We start from the raw sequence: 18,394 nt of genomic DNA on the forward strand, positions 1-18,394 counted from the left end.
AGTGTTCCCTTCACGGTTGAGCTTCCAGCTGAGCATCCCAACAGAAAGCACACACTTGCCAGGTGTTTCCCTACCTTACACAGGGCTTCAAAAAGCTGCTGCACGAGAGCTATATCCTTAGTGAATAAATGTGGCATTCGACTGCAAAAGAACGTGAGACCATCATTACTATAAAACATTTCCATAAGGCAGAAAAGAACAAAACTAAACACACATGTTCCTAAACTTGCACCTTCACCTCTGGGCGCCATGTGAGCACCACTGGTTACCTCCCCAAAGACCCAAACATTGTTTTAAAGTCAACATTTAATTCTACTGTCTAATCCAAGTAACTCTAGATTAATATACGTGTTATCCAGATAGTGTCACTAGAATATTCCATGCATTCAGTTAACATTTCTGATTTTGAAATAAAGAAAAGAGATGAGACTAAATGCTATTTAAGGCTATGGTGACAAGAAGCTCTGTCAACTGCATGCCAGCACACAGAGGACAAGGTCTGTTGACAATGTTGTGCTGTATCAGTTGATCTGAAATGACTGTCTTCTGAGCCCCCAAACTCCTTCCCTACACAGTGCAGAAGAGCCCAACCTAGCTTCCACAGGCCAATGCAGAACCTGTGCAGGGGTGCAGGCAGCGGTTGGGCCACTGAAGATGCTGCTCCTCTCACCCCTGCTCTGAAATATGTGAAGAAAGAGGGAACCAGGAAGAAGTGGGTGCAGGAAACCATACTAAACAAAGGAGAAAAAAAAAAATCCACCTTTGGAAACTCAAGAATCGTAACACTATCAGAAAAGAGAATCACTAGAAAAACCCTTGATTATTGATATTAAAAATGCTAGTAATAAGTCGTAACAAGAACACTTAAGATCAATCAAATGTCTCTATGTAGGGTACAAGAAAACTAGCACGTTAGGACACAATCCAGCTCAAAATCTCATTTCAATACTGCCATTTAATACGGTAACATATCTTGAAATATAAATTAAGACGTCTCACATCATTATCCTTCTAAATAACCTATGGCCATTAAATAATTTCCTTTCAGAATCATAACAAATTTACTGTCCATCCATTATTAAATGCCACAATTCTTAGTTTACCAACAAGGTATCTCTCACTGAAGAGGAGTTTACTCACCTGGAGAGTTTTCCAACAGCTGAATATGCCATAGACAGTAGCTTAGGGTCCTTGAAATTAAGAAAAAAAAAAAAAAAAAGAACAAAAAAGCAGACAGAACAAAAACACAGTAAACGGCAAAACCTTTTTGCTGCAATGAAATGCATTGTTTTACTCCTCGTTAAACCTAGGTCTCACTGTGCCTAACTACATGATACCAGAATCTGAACAAAACAAATAAAAATGTCCAAACCCAGGATGCATCAGACTACTAAAAGAAAAAACAAAACAAAACTTTCCATCCCCCACTCACTCCAAAAGGAAAATGCAAAGGTCATAGAAAAGTTCTCTTCACTGATGCTAACTTCAGGATCCTTTCAATACTATGTAACCTGCAAATACCAAAATTCACCACCAACATACTAGGAAGACAGCTTAACTTATTAGAAAATTAATCACTTCCCAACAGACTAGGATCCACCCTCTCTCACCCCAAATTTCAGGCTCAGGAGAGCAACTGTCTAAAAATCTGCACTACAGTAAATTGCTTCTTCTCATATCTTTCACCTTAAAAAGTTAAAGGAATCATAGTATTTGGGTGAGTTAGTGAGGGTTCCACTCAAGATACAAACAGAATTTTACATTGCTTTATGAAAATCAGGAGTCTGACATTACTCGGAAAACAGCAGCACTTCTGTGAGCTGAAGTTTATACACTTCACAAAGGATTCACACACCTACATGGCCACTCTTATGGGCTCATCTGTTGGGAAGACATGCAGGTGTCATCTGGAGGTTAAGATAATTATAGCCCTGTAGGTTATCTGGCCACTCTAGTCTAGTTTCAAATATATAGTTTCTCCCCCAAAAGCCCCAAAGCATTTTTATTTCTACCAGCCATCCAAAGCATGTATCTATGCCATAAAAATAATCTGAAAGGTTCCCAAGGCCTTAAGCATCATGCAAGCTCTGCTCACTCAACAGAAGAAGACAGGAGAGTCAGGCCTAGGACTGCCCCAAAGCACAGCTGTACAACAAGTGAACAGTTTTCAATAATAATAATATCCACTAACACGCCTTCACTGTGCTAAATTAGCTCATTTAATCTTCACAATCATCTATAATCATTTAATCTTCACCATAATCCAATTAAATGATACTATTAGCCTCATTCTTCTACTAAAGAACAGAGGTCCGAAGAATTTAAGTTACTCACAAAGGAACAAAGCTAGGATTCAAACTCAATTCTAACTCCAAATGGCAAAATACTGGCCACTATACTACTGCAAACATGCATTCATATTTAGCTGAGACTTAGGAAAAGAACATTAACTAGAGTTCTTAAAACTTTACCTTTTTTCTTTTTAGCCAATTCCCTTGGAACACTAGAAATGGTAAGAGTGATACAGCAAGAAAACACAGGATTTGAAAAACTACAATCCAAGGAATCCTCATCCCACTTAGTTTAAGGAATCAAAAATTTACTGAATGCATGTTTTGACAGTTTTGAATCAATAAAATCTCAGTCTCTTAGCATTAACACTGTTTCTCAATACAAGCAAATCCAAATAGACCTATATGGAAATAAATCATAAAATAAAATCTAATTCTTTTCATTCCATTTTTGCACAGTTTCTAAAATAAAATGTACCTTTTTACATAAAGAAATGATAAGACCACCTCAAGGTCCATATCAATTTTTAATGCTTATTTCCCAACAAAGGGGCAAAAGATGGTGGTAATTTCTGAAATTTACACCACCTCAAAATGTTAAGAAATGATGGAACAACAGCAAACTTTAACTGTATCAACATACAGACCAAGAAAGTTTATAACAGAATTTAAAAACTAAAATATTAACAAAAATTAAAAAAAAAAAAAACCATGTCACTTACTTCTTTATATTCATTGATTAGCTTGGTGAGACCATTCAAAAGCATTGGACCTAATGGCTTAATCTTGATTTCTGGACAGCTTGTTAAAAAACAACACATACACAAAGCAAGATGTAAGAATCTCGTAATTAAGTATTGTTTCAGATAATTACTTAAAACAGAGACATAACTGATATAAGTTTAAATCATCTATCAAAATGTGACATATTTTAAGGTAAGCAAACACATTTTCTTTCTAGGTAAGATGCTCTTACATCCCTACATTGCTCCGACTGGCTTGAAAACTTTATGAACAGTGCAAGAAACTTACGTTACACAAATGTGATGCACAAATTGCAGGGATAATGTTCTTAATTTTGAATTTGTATTTGTACCAAAGAGTCCATCATACACCACCTATGAAAACAGAACATCAAGAATACCAATTAAGAAGAACAGCAATTTATTATTTTCAAACACAACTGAGGATTCAACAGTAGGTCTTTTGTACTACACTTTGTTCTTCAAAATTAATGCAGTTCTCTTTCACCAAGTATTTTAGCTGATGGCCGTAGGAAGCCAACAAGTAGCTTCAATTAACAGTCTGGATAACAAACACAATGGTTGATGGTTCAAGCCTGCGCTATTTGTGGGGCTACCGCTAGGAAGCAACACAGAGTTCATGCTGCAGTGGGCCACCACTCTCACGCAGAGGACATGTTTTCAAAATAAGTTCACATGTAATTAAGAAACTAATACCTCCCAAATCATTTAATCTGCTGATGTCCTCTGTGTAAGAGTGGTAGCCCACTGCAGCATGAACTCTGTGTTGCTTCCTAGCAGTAGCCCCACAAATAGCGCGGGCTTGAACCATCAACCACTGTGTTTGTTATCCAGACGGTTTATTGAAGCTACTTGTTGGCTTCCTACAGCTGTCAGCTAGAATACTTGTGTGAAAGAGATTGCATTAATTTTGAAGAACAAAGTGTAGTACAAAAGATCACAAACTGATCGCATGGACCACAGCCTTGTCTAACTCAATGAAACTATGAGCCATGCTGTCTGGGGCCACCCAAGACAGATGGGTCACGGTGGAGAGTTCTGACAAAACGTGGTACACTGGAGAAGGGAATGACAAACCACTTCAGTATTCTCGCCTTGAGAACCCCAAACAGTATGAAAAGGCAAAAAGACAAGACACTGGAAGATGAACTCCCCAGGTTGGTAGGTGCCCAATATGCTACTGGAGATCAGTGGAGAAGTAACTCCAGAAAGAATGAAGGAATGGAGCCAAAGCAAAAACACCACCCAGTTGTGGATGTGACTGGTGATGGAAGTAAAGCTCAATGCTATAAAGAACAATATTGCATAGGAACCTGGAATGTTGTTAGGTCCATGAATCAAGGCAAATTGGAAGTGGTTGAACAGGAGATGGTAAGAATGAGCATCAACATTATAGGAATGAGTGAGCTACGATGGACTGGAATGGGCGAATTTAACTCAGATGACCATTACATCTACTACCATGGGCAAGAATTCCTTAGAAAAAATGGGGTAGCCATCATAGTCAACAATAGAGTCTGAAATGCAGTACTTGGATGCAATCTCAAAAACGAGAGAATGAACTCTGTTCATTGCCAAGGCAAATCATTCAAAATCACAATAATTCAAGTCTATGCCCCAACCAATAATGCTGAAGAAGCTGAAGTTGAACGGTTCTATGAAGACCTACAAGACCTTCTAGAACTAACACACAAAAAAGATGTTCTTTTCATTATAGGGGACTAGAATGCAAAAGTAGGAAGTCAAGAGATACCTGAAGTAACAGGCAAATTTGGCCTTGGAGTACAAAACGAAGCAGGGCAAAGGCTAAGAGTTTTGGCAAGAGAACGCACTGGTCATAGCAAACACCCTCTTCCAACAACACAAGAGAAGACTCTACACATGGACATCACCAGACGGTCAACACCAAAATCAGACTGATTATATTCTTTGCAGCCAAAGATGGAGAAGCTCTACACAGTCAGCAAAAACAAGACTGGGAGCTGACTGTGACTCAGATCATGAACTCCTTCTTGCCAAATTCAGACTTAAATTGAAGAGTAGGGAAAATCAGTAGACCATTCAGGTATGACCTAAATCAAATCCCTTATGATTATATAGTGGAATTGAGAAATAAATTCAAGGGATTAGATCTGATAGACAGGGTGCCTGAAGAACTATGGATGGAGGTTTGTGACACTGTACAGGAGGCAGTGATCAAGACCACCCCCAAGAAAGAAATGCAAAAAGGCTAAATGGCTGTCTGAGGAGGCCTTACAAATAGCTGAGAAAAGAAAAGACACAAAAGGCAAAGGAGAAAAAGAAAGATATATCCATTTGAATGCAGAGTTCCAAAGAATAGCAAGGAGAGATAAGAAAGCCTTCTTCAGCCATCAATGCAAAGAAACAGAGGAAAACAATAGAATGGGAAACACTAGAGATCTCTTCAAGAAAATAGAGATACCAAGGGAACATTCCATGCAAAGATGGGCACAATAAAGGACAGAAGTGGTATGGACCTAACAGAAGTAGATTTTAAGAAGAGGTGGCCAAAAAAAAAAAAAAAAAGAGGTGGCAAGAATACACAGAAGAACTGTACAAAAAAGATCTTCACGACCCAGATAATCACAATGGTGTGATCACTCACCTAGAGCTAGATATCCTGGAATGTGAAGTCAAGTGGGCCTTAGGAAGCATCACTACGAACAAAGCTAGTGGAGGTGATGGAATTCCAGTTGAGCTATTCCAAATCCTGAAAGATGATGCTGTGAAAGTACTGCACTCAATATGCCAGCAAACTTGGAAACCTCAGCAGTGGCCACAGGACTGGAAAAGGTCAGTTTTCATTCCAATCCCAAAGAAAGGCAATGCCAAAGAATGTTCAAACCACTGCACAATTGTACTCATCTTACACACTAGCAAATGCTCAAAATTTTCCAAGCCAGGCTTCCAACAGTAAATGAACCATGAACTTCCAGATGTTCAAGCTGGATTTAGAAAAGGCAGAGATCCAACTGCTAACATGCACTGGATCATCAAAAAAGCAAGAGAGTTCCAGAAAAACATCTACTTCTGCTTTATTGACTACACCAAAGCCTTTGACTGTGTAGATCACAACGAACTGGAAAATTCTTCAAGAGATGGAAATACCAAAACACCAGACCTGCCTCCTGAGAAATCTGTATGCAGGTCAAGAAGCAACAATTAGAATGGACATGGAACAAAAGGCTGGTTCCAAATTGGAAAAGGAGTACATCAAGGCTGTATATTCTCACCCTGCTTATTTACCTTCTATGCATAGTACATCATGTGAAATCCTGGGCTGGATGAAGCACAAGCTGGTTCAAGATTTTTGGAAGGAATATCACTAACCTCAGATATGCAGATGACACCACCCTTATGATAGAAAGCGAAGAACTAAAGAGCCTCTTCATGAAAGTTAAAGAGGAGAGTGAAAATTTTGGCTTAAAACTCAATATTCAGAAAACTAAAATTATGGCATCCAGTCCCATCACTTCATGGCAAATAGATGGGGAAACAGTGGAAACAGTGACAGGCTTTTATTTTCTTGGGCTCCAAAATCACTGCAGATGGTGACTGCAGCCAGAAAATTAAAAGACACTTGCTCCTTGGAAGAAAAGTTATGACCAACCTAGACAGCATATTAAAAAGCAGTGACATTACTTTGCCAACAAAGGTCCATCTAGTTAAAGCTATGGTTTTTCCAGTGGTCATGTATGGATGTGAGAGTTGGACTGTGAAGAAAGCTGAGCACCAAAGAACTGATGCTTTTGAACTGTGATGTTGGAGAAAACTCCTGAGAGTCCCTTGTACTGCAAGGAGATCCAACCAGTACATCCTAAAGGAAATCAGTCCTGAATATTCATTGGAAGAACTGATGCTGAAGCTGAAACTACAATCCTTTGGCCACCTGATGGGAAGAACTGACTCTTTTGAAGAGACCCTGATGCCTGGAAAGATTGAAGGTGGGAGGAGAAGGGGATGACAGAGTATGAGATGGTTAGATGGCATCACCGACTAGAGTTTGAGCAAGCCCCAGGAGCTGGTGATGAACAGGGAAGCCTGGTGTGCTACAGTCCATGGGCTCACAAAGAGTCGGACACAACTGAGCAACTGAACTGAACTGACTGACAAAGTGTACACCTACATGAGATCTATGAATATTCTGCCACATAATTTTACCTGCTTATTATATAATGTAGCATTACTACCACCACCATTTCTGAACCAAAATTATTAAGCCACTATGAGGGAAAACAGTGCCTAGTAAGCAAAATGGAAGAAGCTCTGTGATTATTTTATGTTTATGGAAACACAGAATACAGTATTTGAAATCAGTCAAGGACTTCCCTATAGCTCAGATGGTAAAGAACCTGCCTGCAATGCTGGAGACCCAGGTTCAATCCCTGGGTCAGGAAGATCCCCTGGAGAAGTAAACAGCAACCCACTCCAGTATCCTTGCCTGGAGAATACCATGGACAGAGGAGCCTGGTGAGCTATAGTTCATGGGGTCGCAGAGAGTCAGACACAACTGAGTGACTGACACTACTACTACTAAATATTGGACAGCAGATACTGGGAATAAAAGTTGTATCATCTAGAAGGAGGAAGTAGAACAAATAAGCCTTAAGAAGGAGAGAGATGAAGACAGAAGTTAGGAAGAGGAAGCAGCCACTTAAATAAGTCTTAAGAGGGAGAGACATGAAGAGAGAAGTCAATGTCCACCATACACATACAGTGAGCAAGACGAGTGTGTCCTTACTTTGGTACTGAAAGGGAGGAGAGGTAGGAAATAAGAACATTCTAGATAGGAGGGGGCACACTAGAGAAAATCCTGAAACCGGAGTAGATGTTTACCAGGCTACAGGGGGAGGGGCACTACACCAGGAGTTATGAAACAGAGCCATGACGACGGCACACTTAAGAGCAACGATCTTTGCTGGTACGTAAGGTACAGGGCGAGGGGTGCTGAGATACGAGACCAGGTGGGAAATAACTGCTGCCTTTCCACCATCTACTGAGAACTTTCTCACTGAATGAGAACTAGCAGCATGCTCTAAATCTTCTATCAGCTATCTCACTCAAGTCTTTACAACACTTCTATCATTACACCCATTCTACAGATTTTTTTTTTAATGTTTAAAGAAAAACAGGGGAAAAACCTTAAGGTTTATTTAAGATGAAAAGTTGTATTTGTTGTTGTTTATAGTTACTAAGTCATGTCTGACTCTTTGCAACCCCATGGACTGTAGCCAGCCAGGCTCCTCTGTCCATGGGATTTCCCAGGCAAGAACACTGGAGTGGGTTGCCGTTTCCTTCTCCAAGGGATCTTCCCAACCGAGGCATCGAACTCGCCTCTCCTACATTGGTAGGTAGGTTCTTTACCACTAAGCCACCAGGGAAGCCCTATTTAAGATCAGAAGCGAGTAACTAATGACAAAACCATGCTCAAACAAATTGTCTCTAGAGCTGGACATCACTTGGATGAAAGGCAAGGGCTTTTGCGGAGGGGCTCATATCCCATACCCAAAGAGTACAAAGATTTCCAAGTGCAAAAATAACTCTGGTGGCAACACAGAAAACAGACTGGCTGTGGGCAAGACAGGGCAACAAAGAAGACAACTGTGACAAGCAAAACAAGAAGTGACGATCTCCATTAACGTCAGCACCTGCCCTAGGGAGATGAAGATACTGAGGCGGCAGAGCTCAGAGGCTGTGGCCGCTGCCTACATGTGGGGCTCCGAGCAAGGATGACTCATTATCCCACTTTAGTGAACAAGTTTCTGCTGCTACCATTTTTGGAAAAACACCACTCAGAAAAGCACTAGTTTGAAAGGGATTATCACCACACATTTAGAGTGAATGGTAACCATATATTCTATATATTCTATAATATATATTCTATATATTCTATAGTATATATTCTATAATCAAAAAATTTTAATATTTATGTGGACCATTTAAAAAAAATCTTTACAGATTTTGTTACAATACTGCTTCTGTTTTACGTTTTGGTTTTTTGGCTCCAAGACATGTGGGATCTCAGCTCCCCGACCAGGGATGGAACCTGCACCCCCTGTACTGGAAAACAGTCTCAACCACTGGACCACCAGGAAAGTCTCTATAATAAAAATTTTTAAGTATTTTCTACAGCTAAACTTGAGAGAGAAAAAAGAATCTCATTAATCTTGTTATACATATCAATCCACCTCCGGAATATTCATTAATGCAGTTCTTTCTCTAGTTACATAGACATAAAAGTTGTAAACAGGTCGTACTTCTCCTGAAAAAAAATCAGTTACCTGAATGTTAGCTGGGAACGTTTCGGCAGCTTGTCTAGAACGAAGAAGGTGGGGGACAATCTTTAACTTGACCCTTGTGCTGACTGGGTCCCTTTTCAGCTCTGGCTTCAGAACTGCTCCCTGTTGAAAACATTATAATTCAGCACTTCGAAATTATTATCAATTGAAAGAAATCATGAGAGATCATCTAAATCAATGGTCTCTAAAACTTCTGTTTCAAGATCCCTTTATACTCTTAAAAACTACTGAAGCTTCCTAAGATCTTTCTTTTATACTAGAATATCTATGAATATTCACTATATTAGAAATTAAAACTGAAAAAATTTTAAGTACTTATTCACTTAAAAATAGTATTAAAGCCAGGATATATTTTCATAAATAACATACTTTTAAGACAAATTAAAAACTACATTTTTCATAAAATAAATTAAAAAAAAAGAAAACTTAAAAAAAAATAAAAGCAACAGACCAACTTAAAAAAAATAAATGTAACACAATGTAGCTATTAAATGTTATAGAACACAATGACATGGAAAAGTGTGTGCAACATTGTTTAAATAATAAAAGAACTTTGTGGAACTACAAGAACTCAATTATGTTTAAAAAAATACAACATAGTGATATTTATGTATAGAAAAAAGTGGAATGAGATACACACCATGTTAAAATTATTAGCCCTGGGTGGTGGGATTACAGATAAAATTTAATTTTCTTATTGCTTTTCTGTGTTTGCTAAATTTTCTATAATGAAAATATGTTGAAATAAAAAAAAAAATCCTGGGGAAAAAAAAAAAAACTACATTTTTCAAAATAAAAAACTGCACTGAGAGAGTGGTATTGTTTTTTCTGTGAATCTCTTCACTATCCACTTTCATAGAAGAAAGCTGGATTCCTGTATCTTTTTCAGCATTTAATCTGTTGTGATATGTTATTTTGGTTTAAGTATATTAAAAAAAATAAAACCAGCTTCACAGAGATATGTAACTGGAAAAATGGTGATTATTTTATTAGGTTTTTCAGGTAATTACAGATATTCTTAATTACAGATATTCTAAATACAGATACCACCCACAAACTTCCACAAACTTGATATAAAATAGTTTCTTAAAGGTTGTCATGTGGATTTGAAAATGTATCAATGGAACCTCTGCATACTCTGTTACAGTATACTAAATTCCACCACTCTATTAAATTATATTAAATGGCTCCCTTACCCTTATATGCTTCTGTAACAACACTGGTCATTTGGAAAATATTGGCTCACTGAGTTACGCAAATATTTCATTATAAAACATCCGCACACACACAAATCACATGTCAATCATGACCAATCTTATCAGAAAACTCTGTAAATACTGACAAACTGTCATGCTCAACACAATGAATACAAATTTCCCAAAATTCTCATTTTTGCTTAAAAAGCTCAACTTTCACCATTGCCAACAGAGCATGTTAACTGTTTTTCTTGAAACCTCATTTTTTTCATTTTAAAAGAGAAAATTCATGCCAAATACCCATCTTAATAACCAGAGTTTGTCTCTCTACTCTTAATATAAAATAACTTTTTCTGCTTCATCAAGGATATTCGTAAGCTGAGTTTTATTTCCTCTCTCCTTTTTAACCAAGAGTGCTGACAGTGAAGAACAGAATGATTCCTAATAATTATTTAATGACACAGCTCTGATTCATGCTAAGGTCCCAGCAGTGACAGACATCACTGCTTTTGCACCATCAGTGCAAAATTCAACACAGAAAAAAAAAGGCAAAAACTGTCTTAGCTTTGTGAACCTCTAAAGACCCTCTGTGACCTATGGACCACACTCTGGGAACCAATGACCTAGTGGGTCTTCTACATGAAGAACATGATGCCCAGAAAAGTTGTGCAATTAGCCAGATCTCTCCTCTCCAAAACATTTATGTGCATCCATTCAGGAGGAGAATCAGGGTGGGGTGAGAATTCCCAACTCATTGTTCTTTCTGCTACATCATACACAACTTTTTCTTCTTGGGGGGTTGGGGAGGCCTGTGTCACAGCATGAGGGATCTCAGTTCGCCAATCAGGGATCACACCCCTGCCCCCTGCAGTGGAAGCAGGGAGTCTTAACCACTAGACAGCCAGGGAAGTCTCTATTACACTCAATTTAATCTAACAGGAGTTAATACAATTTTTAAAACAATTATTTATGGTTTAGAAAGCAAACAAATAATTTTGTATGTCTAGGTTTAGACTTGGAATACTTCTAAACACAGTGAACAAAAAAGAACTTAAGTTATTAAGCAACATCTTACTTTGAAAATTCAGAAGAACCCACCTACTGTCCTAGATTCTAGACCAGGAGTCAAGAAACTACAGCCCATGAGCGAAATCCAGCCTACTATCTGTCTTGGTAAGGTCTGTGAGTTAAAAGAAGTTTTCACATTTTCAAACGATTTTTTTTAAAATCAAAGCAATATTCTGTAAAATTGTATTTCACAAAATAATAAGAAATTCAAATTTCAGTATCAATAAAGTCTTACTGGAACATGGCCATGCTCATTCAGTTATGTTCTATGGCTGGTTTCACGTTATGGCAGAATTGAGTAGCTGCAGCCTCAGAACTATAAAGCCATTAAAGTCTAAAATATCTACAGAAAATGTTTACTGAGGCCTAATCTAGGGAGCTGAATAAAAAACACCACATCAGGTAAACTAAGCTACTTCAGGAGACTTTAATCTACTTACACTAGTATGGTCTCAAAGTAGTACTTCCTATAGCATATGTTCAGCCTAAATCAAAATAACCTGGAGAAAATGTTCAAGTATCACCATGTCAATAAAATGCTTTTATGACAATGTAAGAATAAACCAAAACAACCTACCTCTTTTGTTTTCAGTGGTATATCTCCAAGGTATACCTTGTACATCTTATTAATGATGGCAGGATTATTCCAGTCAATCAAGCTACAGAAAGTTTCAACAAAGCTTGTTAAAATTATTATTTCTCTCTCCCACTTCAATAATTTCAAAATATCGTAACCTCAATACATTATTAAAGAAAAATGTTATAAATACACAAATGAAGAGAAGGCAATTGACACTGCAGAAGAGAAGGAAAGGGATTAATTTCTATCAAAGTTAGTTTTCAAACAGAAAAAAAAAGTTCTTTATCCCACCATGATTCAATGTAACACAGACCATTGCAGCCAGTGGCCCGATTTGGTGCCACTCGAGAAATCTGGACTGTATTCCACTCTCAGGGTCAATGACACGGAGCAGGTCCAACAGAGCAGAGCCACACTACACTTGTTCAAAGAGCCCTGAGGCACAGTTCTTCTGTTTAGCCACTTGGAAATTCAAAAGTGATATGGAAAGTGACCAAAAAATACATTTTACCCATTAAAGAAAGCCACAACCCTAGGAAGCTTGCAGCCCATGGCATTTCTCAAATTCTGTGTCACTGTGACCTCCAGCATCCCCCTCTTATCTCCCAGCACACACCTGCAGTCTTAACACCTAAGACTTTGCTGCCATTTAGTCATTAAGACTTATTCCTAATTGGGCCCCACAATAAGATGACTTAGAACATTACTCCCCAACCTTCTGGGCACCAGGGACTGATTTTGCGGAAGACAGTTTTTCCACAGACCATGGGCTGGTGGAGGGAAGGATGGTTTGGGACTGATTCAAGTGCAATGCATTTATTGTGCAGTTTATTTCTAATCTAATGCCATTGCTCATCTGAGAGCAGGTACTGGTCCATGGTGTGGAGGTAGGGGACCCCCGACCTAGAAATACAATGTGACTGGTGATGTACCCACCCTCCGCAGCAGCCGCCAGCCAGCCATTCTATAAACCAAGGAATAATGCAATTCTGTATTTCACTTGAAATAGTAAGATTTAACCACACTATCTTCTCTCTTTTGACCTTGATTCTGCTTTCAAACTATGTTGTATCTGTGCAAATGTAAGTTACCACAGTGCTTAGACTGTTTTCCTAATCCATCTCTTCTTTCATCTATCAAACTACCTCATTCGGATATCCACAATTCCACTATCCTCAAAGACAGTCTACAATCCTACTTATATTTACCTATATCTTTCCTCAGCTGATTTCTACTAACTAATCCTTGAGTTCCACCTTTGCTTCTCTTCTATAAATACTTCAAGTTTACAGATTTTTGACAAAACACACACACTTTAGTAAAACAAACAGAAAACCTAACAATGGTTAACTAATAAGGATAACTTTCACTGTTTCTTCTACTTTTCTCTTGTCACCTTTCTAGCTTTAGTTTTCTGATTACACGCTTATGAAAATTCAAAAATTATTAATATAGAGAATACAATTCCTTATACTCTGCACCCTAACCCTCTCTATTTCCTTTCAGTAACCACTAACTTTGGTGTATCTTTTTCTAGACTTCTTTCCTGTGCACATAAAAGAGCTAGATGGGTACGGCAGGTAGATTGAAACAGATCAATACAGACAAGGATCGCTTGAAGAGATACTTTGGGATTTCTATTTAACAAAATGGGCTAACTACATATTGTTCTCAACTCACTTTTTACCTCTTAACAATGTTACGCTATTTTTTTTTTTTTGGAAAATATACTTGTTTTAATGAACAAAACCAAAACTAATTAGAATACTTCAGCACCACATTTATATATCCAACAATCCAATCTATTGCATGGTGTAAAGAATGGAGCCAGTCCAAACACAATGAAGTTTTAAAGGAAGTTTTTTTGGAAAACTGTTTGGAGGGTCCTCAAAAAAAAAAAAAAAAAACGAGTTGCCAGTGGGACCTGAAAATGCCACTCCTGGGTATACATCCTGACAAAATAATAATACAAAAAGATACACGCATGCCTGTGTTCAAAGCAGCATTATTCATAATAGCCAAGACATGAAGACATGGACAACAATCTAAATGTCCATCAACAGATGAATGGATAAAGAAGATGTGGCACATATATTCAATGGAATATTACTCAGCCACAAAAAAGAATGGAATAATGCCATTTGCAGCAACATGGATGGACCTAGAGAGATTATTGTATTGAGTGAAGTAAGACAGAAAGAGAAAGACAAATACCACATGACCTACCACTTGTACGTGGGGTCTCAAGCACGGCACCAATGGACTCATCTGTGAGACAGTCACAGACACAGAGCAGACTCACAGCTGCCACGGGGTGGGGGGAGGAAGAACCGGGAGTGTGGGGTAAGCAGATGCAAGCTACTATACGCAGGATGGATAAACAACGAGGTCGTACTGTATAACACGGGGAATTACATTCAATCCCCTGTGAAAAACCATAATGGTAAGGAATATGACAGAGTATAACTGAGTCACCCAGCTGTACAGCAGAAAATAAACACAACGCTCTAATCAACTATACTTAAATTTTTAAAATATAAATACATAAAACTATTATATATAGAAAGGATAAATAACAAGGTCTTCCTGTATGGTACAGTGAACTATCTCAAATATCCTGTGGTCAACCATAATGGAAAAGAATACAGAAAAGTGTATATATATATATATATATATATAAAAAATATATTTTATATTTTTATAAAGACTATAAAAATATATATATATAATTGAATCATTTTGCTGTATAGCAGAAATTAACACAACAATGTAAATCAACTATACTTGAATAAAATTTTTTAAAAAGGGTTTTTGACACTTCAAAACCAAATAAATTTCTTGAAGGAGATACCAGAAAGACATAGTCATAGCGGCATGAAAGAATTTTAGACTTGGTGGGGAATGTTAAGTACAATCTGGTCCAAATTTCTCATTTTACAGAGTCCAAGGCCTAGTGAGGTTAAGTGAGTCTTCCATATTCAGACAATCAGCAAGAGGCAGGATCAGAATTATTTCCATGACAGACATGCATTCCCAGCCACCACCACACAGACACAGCTCATTTATATTTTAATAAGCAAACGAAGACACAATGAAGTTAATTTCATTACCCTGTGACACCTACTTATATTTCTTTGGAGAGGGAAACCTATGATATATACCTTCATAAAGTTTTATCATCTTACCCACATTCCATCGTCTTTTTATTAGATTAAGCATTAAAATAAATTCAAAAATGAAGTATTCCATAATCTGATTTTTTTAAACAAAGTATCTTCAATTTTTCATGTATTTTCCAGTCTTTGCACATGTCATTTATTAAAAATCAGTACATATATAATTTTGTATTATGTGTTATTCATCTGCCATTATGTTGGGGCAATTTACATGTTGCTGTATTATTTTTATAATTATTTGCAAAGATAATAATACCTATATAGATGTAATACTCTATATAGGTCACGTAGTTAATTTCACTATTTACCCACTGTAGAAATCTGATTAAAAATCAGTACATATATAATTTTGCATTATGTGTTATTCATCTGCCATTATGTTGGGGCAATTTACATGTTGCTGTATTATTTTTATAATTATTTGGGAAGATAATAATACCTATATAGATGTAATATTCTATATAGGTCACGTACTTAATTTCACTATTTACCCACTGTAGAAATCTGATTATGTTTCCTTTTTTAACAATTATAGGAAATAATACAATTAATGAATCTGTAACATTTTTCTAAATATTTCTCTTCTTTTGAATGATTCTCAGGATGAAGTCCCAGAAGATTCACATAAAAAAAAGTAAGTATTTTTATGGTTCATTACCTACTACAAACTGCTTTGCCAAAATTATTTCAGTTTACAGTGTCAATCAACAGGGTATAAGCACAGCAGTTTCAACAGAAACTTAAATGGAGTAATCAGCTGTTACACAATTTTATTTACCAGTTGGCATACTATTGTTTTATTGTGCATGATTTGATTTCTTATATACAATTTTTTCCATGAGTCTATTTATTACACTTATTTTCTCCTGTGTATATTAAGACCTATTCAGTATCTCTTTTCATGGGACCTGATTTTCATATTAACCATAATACCTACATATCCTTTATTAAAAGCCATCTCAAAGAATTTTAGAGGAAGAATCAAAAATGAGTAACTTTTGGGTTTCGACATTTTTCTTAACATTAGTTCTTTAAGTTCATTTACCTAAACAAAGGTCTCAGTTCTTATGGTAATTATCCTTATCCATTCCAATTTTAAACTGCTTCTCCAAACAGCTTTTCCTCTTTGCCTTATACAGAATTCTGCTCCTCAGCAAACTGTCTTTCATACAAATTAGGTATATTTCACAATCTCATAAATTGAATGCCTCATTACGCAAAAGCTGAAAAGAATATGTGCTGAGCAAGCTTTTAGAAATCTAGCATCTTTTCAATTTCTAAAGTTTAAAGAGGGGGAAGGAACTCACCTTTGCTTGCTTTTCAACTCTAGGTCTGCTGCGGTGGCTACACTGTGGCGTGTGTCACTAGAAGCAATCACCAGGTGGAGAACAGCTTCGAGCTCAGGCACCTGCTCAGCTTCTATGAATTTCACTATACCCAATTTGCACTGTAGATAAATGAAGGGAAGGAAAAATATCGATCAGAGAAACAAAGACCACCAACCTGAAGTATGTGTTTAACATATTACTATGGTCATAAACCAAAGATTAATAGAACAACAGTAGCCACTCCTATTTAGCCTTACAGTGTGCCAGGGACCATACTAACCCATACATATTCATGATTTCATTTAACCCTCACAATCTAGAAATGAGTATCATTATACCCATTTTTCTGATACGAAAACTGAGGCAAGGCTGAAGAGACTAAGACATTTAATAAATGATGAAGGCACAATCCAAACCCAAGTCTCTCAGACTCCAAGGCCACTATGATACAAAGCCTTCCTATTTGGGTGAAAAGCCTCTCTAGAATGGTGAAGCCTTGAAATGAAGTCCAAATCTGGAGCCTCTGGTAGAGTGTGGTACATCGGGAGTGAGGTACTCCATGGATTCTTGTGACAGTTCAAAAAGAAATAAAACTCACAGTCCATGGAGTTCTATTCTACTGCTAACATACTAACTCTGCCCTCTATAATCTTACATACTGAAAACAACAAGATTTCAAACATATGCAAGAATTTCAAATGTAAGTAAAATTCTAATCAAACAGTATTCAATCTAACTGGCTAAAATGAAACACAGACTGAAGAAGAGATTCTTAGATTCTGCTAAGAACTTCATGCAACATGAAGAAGCTATGACTTTCACTACAAATAACTGCATTTAGGATAAATATACCTGCAAAATGAAATTTTACCTTTAAAATCAGTTACATAATAGTTCTCATGTATATGAAATAGGACTGATAAAGTTTTCAATTATTAATACTACATGACAAAGGATGCAATTTTAAAAAGCAGACAAAGGGATCATAAAAATGCCTGCCTTCCCTCTGTGTGTTCAATACAACTGACTTGCAACAAGAGCTACAACAGAGAAGATGCAAGCATTTACTGCAGCTATGAGAGTCACTACATAAAGATTTATAGAAAAAGTGTTCAAAGGAAACTGAGAACAATATTCATGTCTAGGAATAGGAGACTAGTTTAAAACATATTATGTGATTTATGCATTATTTAATACAGACATTTAAAAAGACATTATTTTAAAACTTGACATTTTGTTTAAAAAAATGAAGCTCAAATAGTATATTATATAAAAATGTAATGTGTAAAATTACATTTGTGTACACACACACACACGTATATAGAGCTGGTGAAAGGTGAATGACAAACTAAGGTGGTGGGATTCCAAGTAATTTTTAATTTCTTGTTATAATATTCTGTATTATTTGAATATTTACACTATCACTAACACTATCATTTGAAAAAAAGAAACACTGTTTCATCTGAAAGAAAAAATGTAAAAAACAAAAGGGATGTTTAAAAATTAGAGGAAAACATCTTTCATCCTTGAAACCAAACTCTTCAAGGCTCAACCATGAAATGGACAAAAGACATACAGAAGCCCTTAGGAATTAGCAAATCATGACCAGTGTAAGATTACCATTTAATGTTAACACTGATTCTCCAGCACTGAGAGCTTTAGCACTCAGAG

At 36.9% G+C, this 18,394-nt stretch overlaps 1 protein-coding gene across 6 annotated transcripts in view; it reads right to left on the reverse strand.

Annotated features, from left to right (window-relative positions):
- Positions 1–18,394, reverse strand: part of ECPAS (Ecm29 proteasome adaptor and scaffold) — a 110,025-nt gene that overhangs the window by 49,402 nt on the left and 42,229 nt on the right. For all 6 annotated transcript variants that reach the window (XR_011568196.1, XM_019966715.2, XM_070795274.1 and 3 more), the window contains 7 exons: positions 16,703–16,842; positions 12,217–12,298; positions 9,358–9,477; positions 3,324–3,409; positions 3,014–3,092; positions 1,141–1,190; positions 75–141 (listed from right to left, as the gene is read on the reverse strand). Coding sequence is in view for 5 of the 6 variants with exons in the window: in XM_019966715.2 (XP_019822274.1) it covers positions 75–141; positions 1,141–1,190; positions 3,014–3,092; positions 3,324–3,409; positions 9,358–9,477; positions 12,217–12,298; positions 16,703–16,842 (624 nt within the window). In the remaining variant the exon portion in view is untranslated. The remainder of the gene's footprint in view (positions 1–74; positions 142–1,140; positions 1,191–3,013; positions 3,093–3,323; positions 3,410–9,357; positions 9,478–12,216; positions 12,299–16,702; positions 16,843–18,394) is intronic.

This window comes from Bos indicus, chromosome 8 (assembly GCF_029378745.1).
Source record: "Bos indicus isolate NIAB-ARS_2022 breed Sahiwal x Tharparkar chromosome 8, NIAB-ARS_B.indTharparkar_mat_pri_1.0, whole genome shotgun sequence".
NCBI classification, from domain to species: domain Eukaryota; kingdom Metazoa; phylum Chordata; class Mammalia; order Artiodactyla; family Bovidae; genus Bos; species Bos indicus.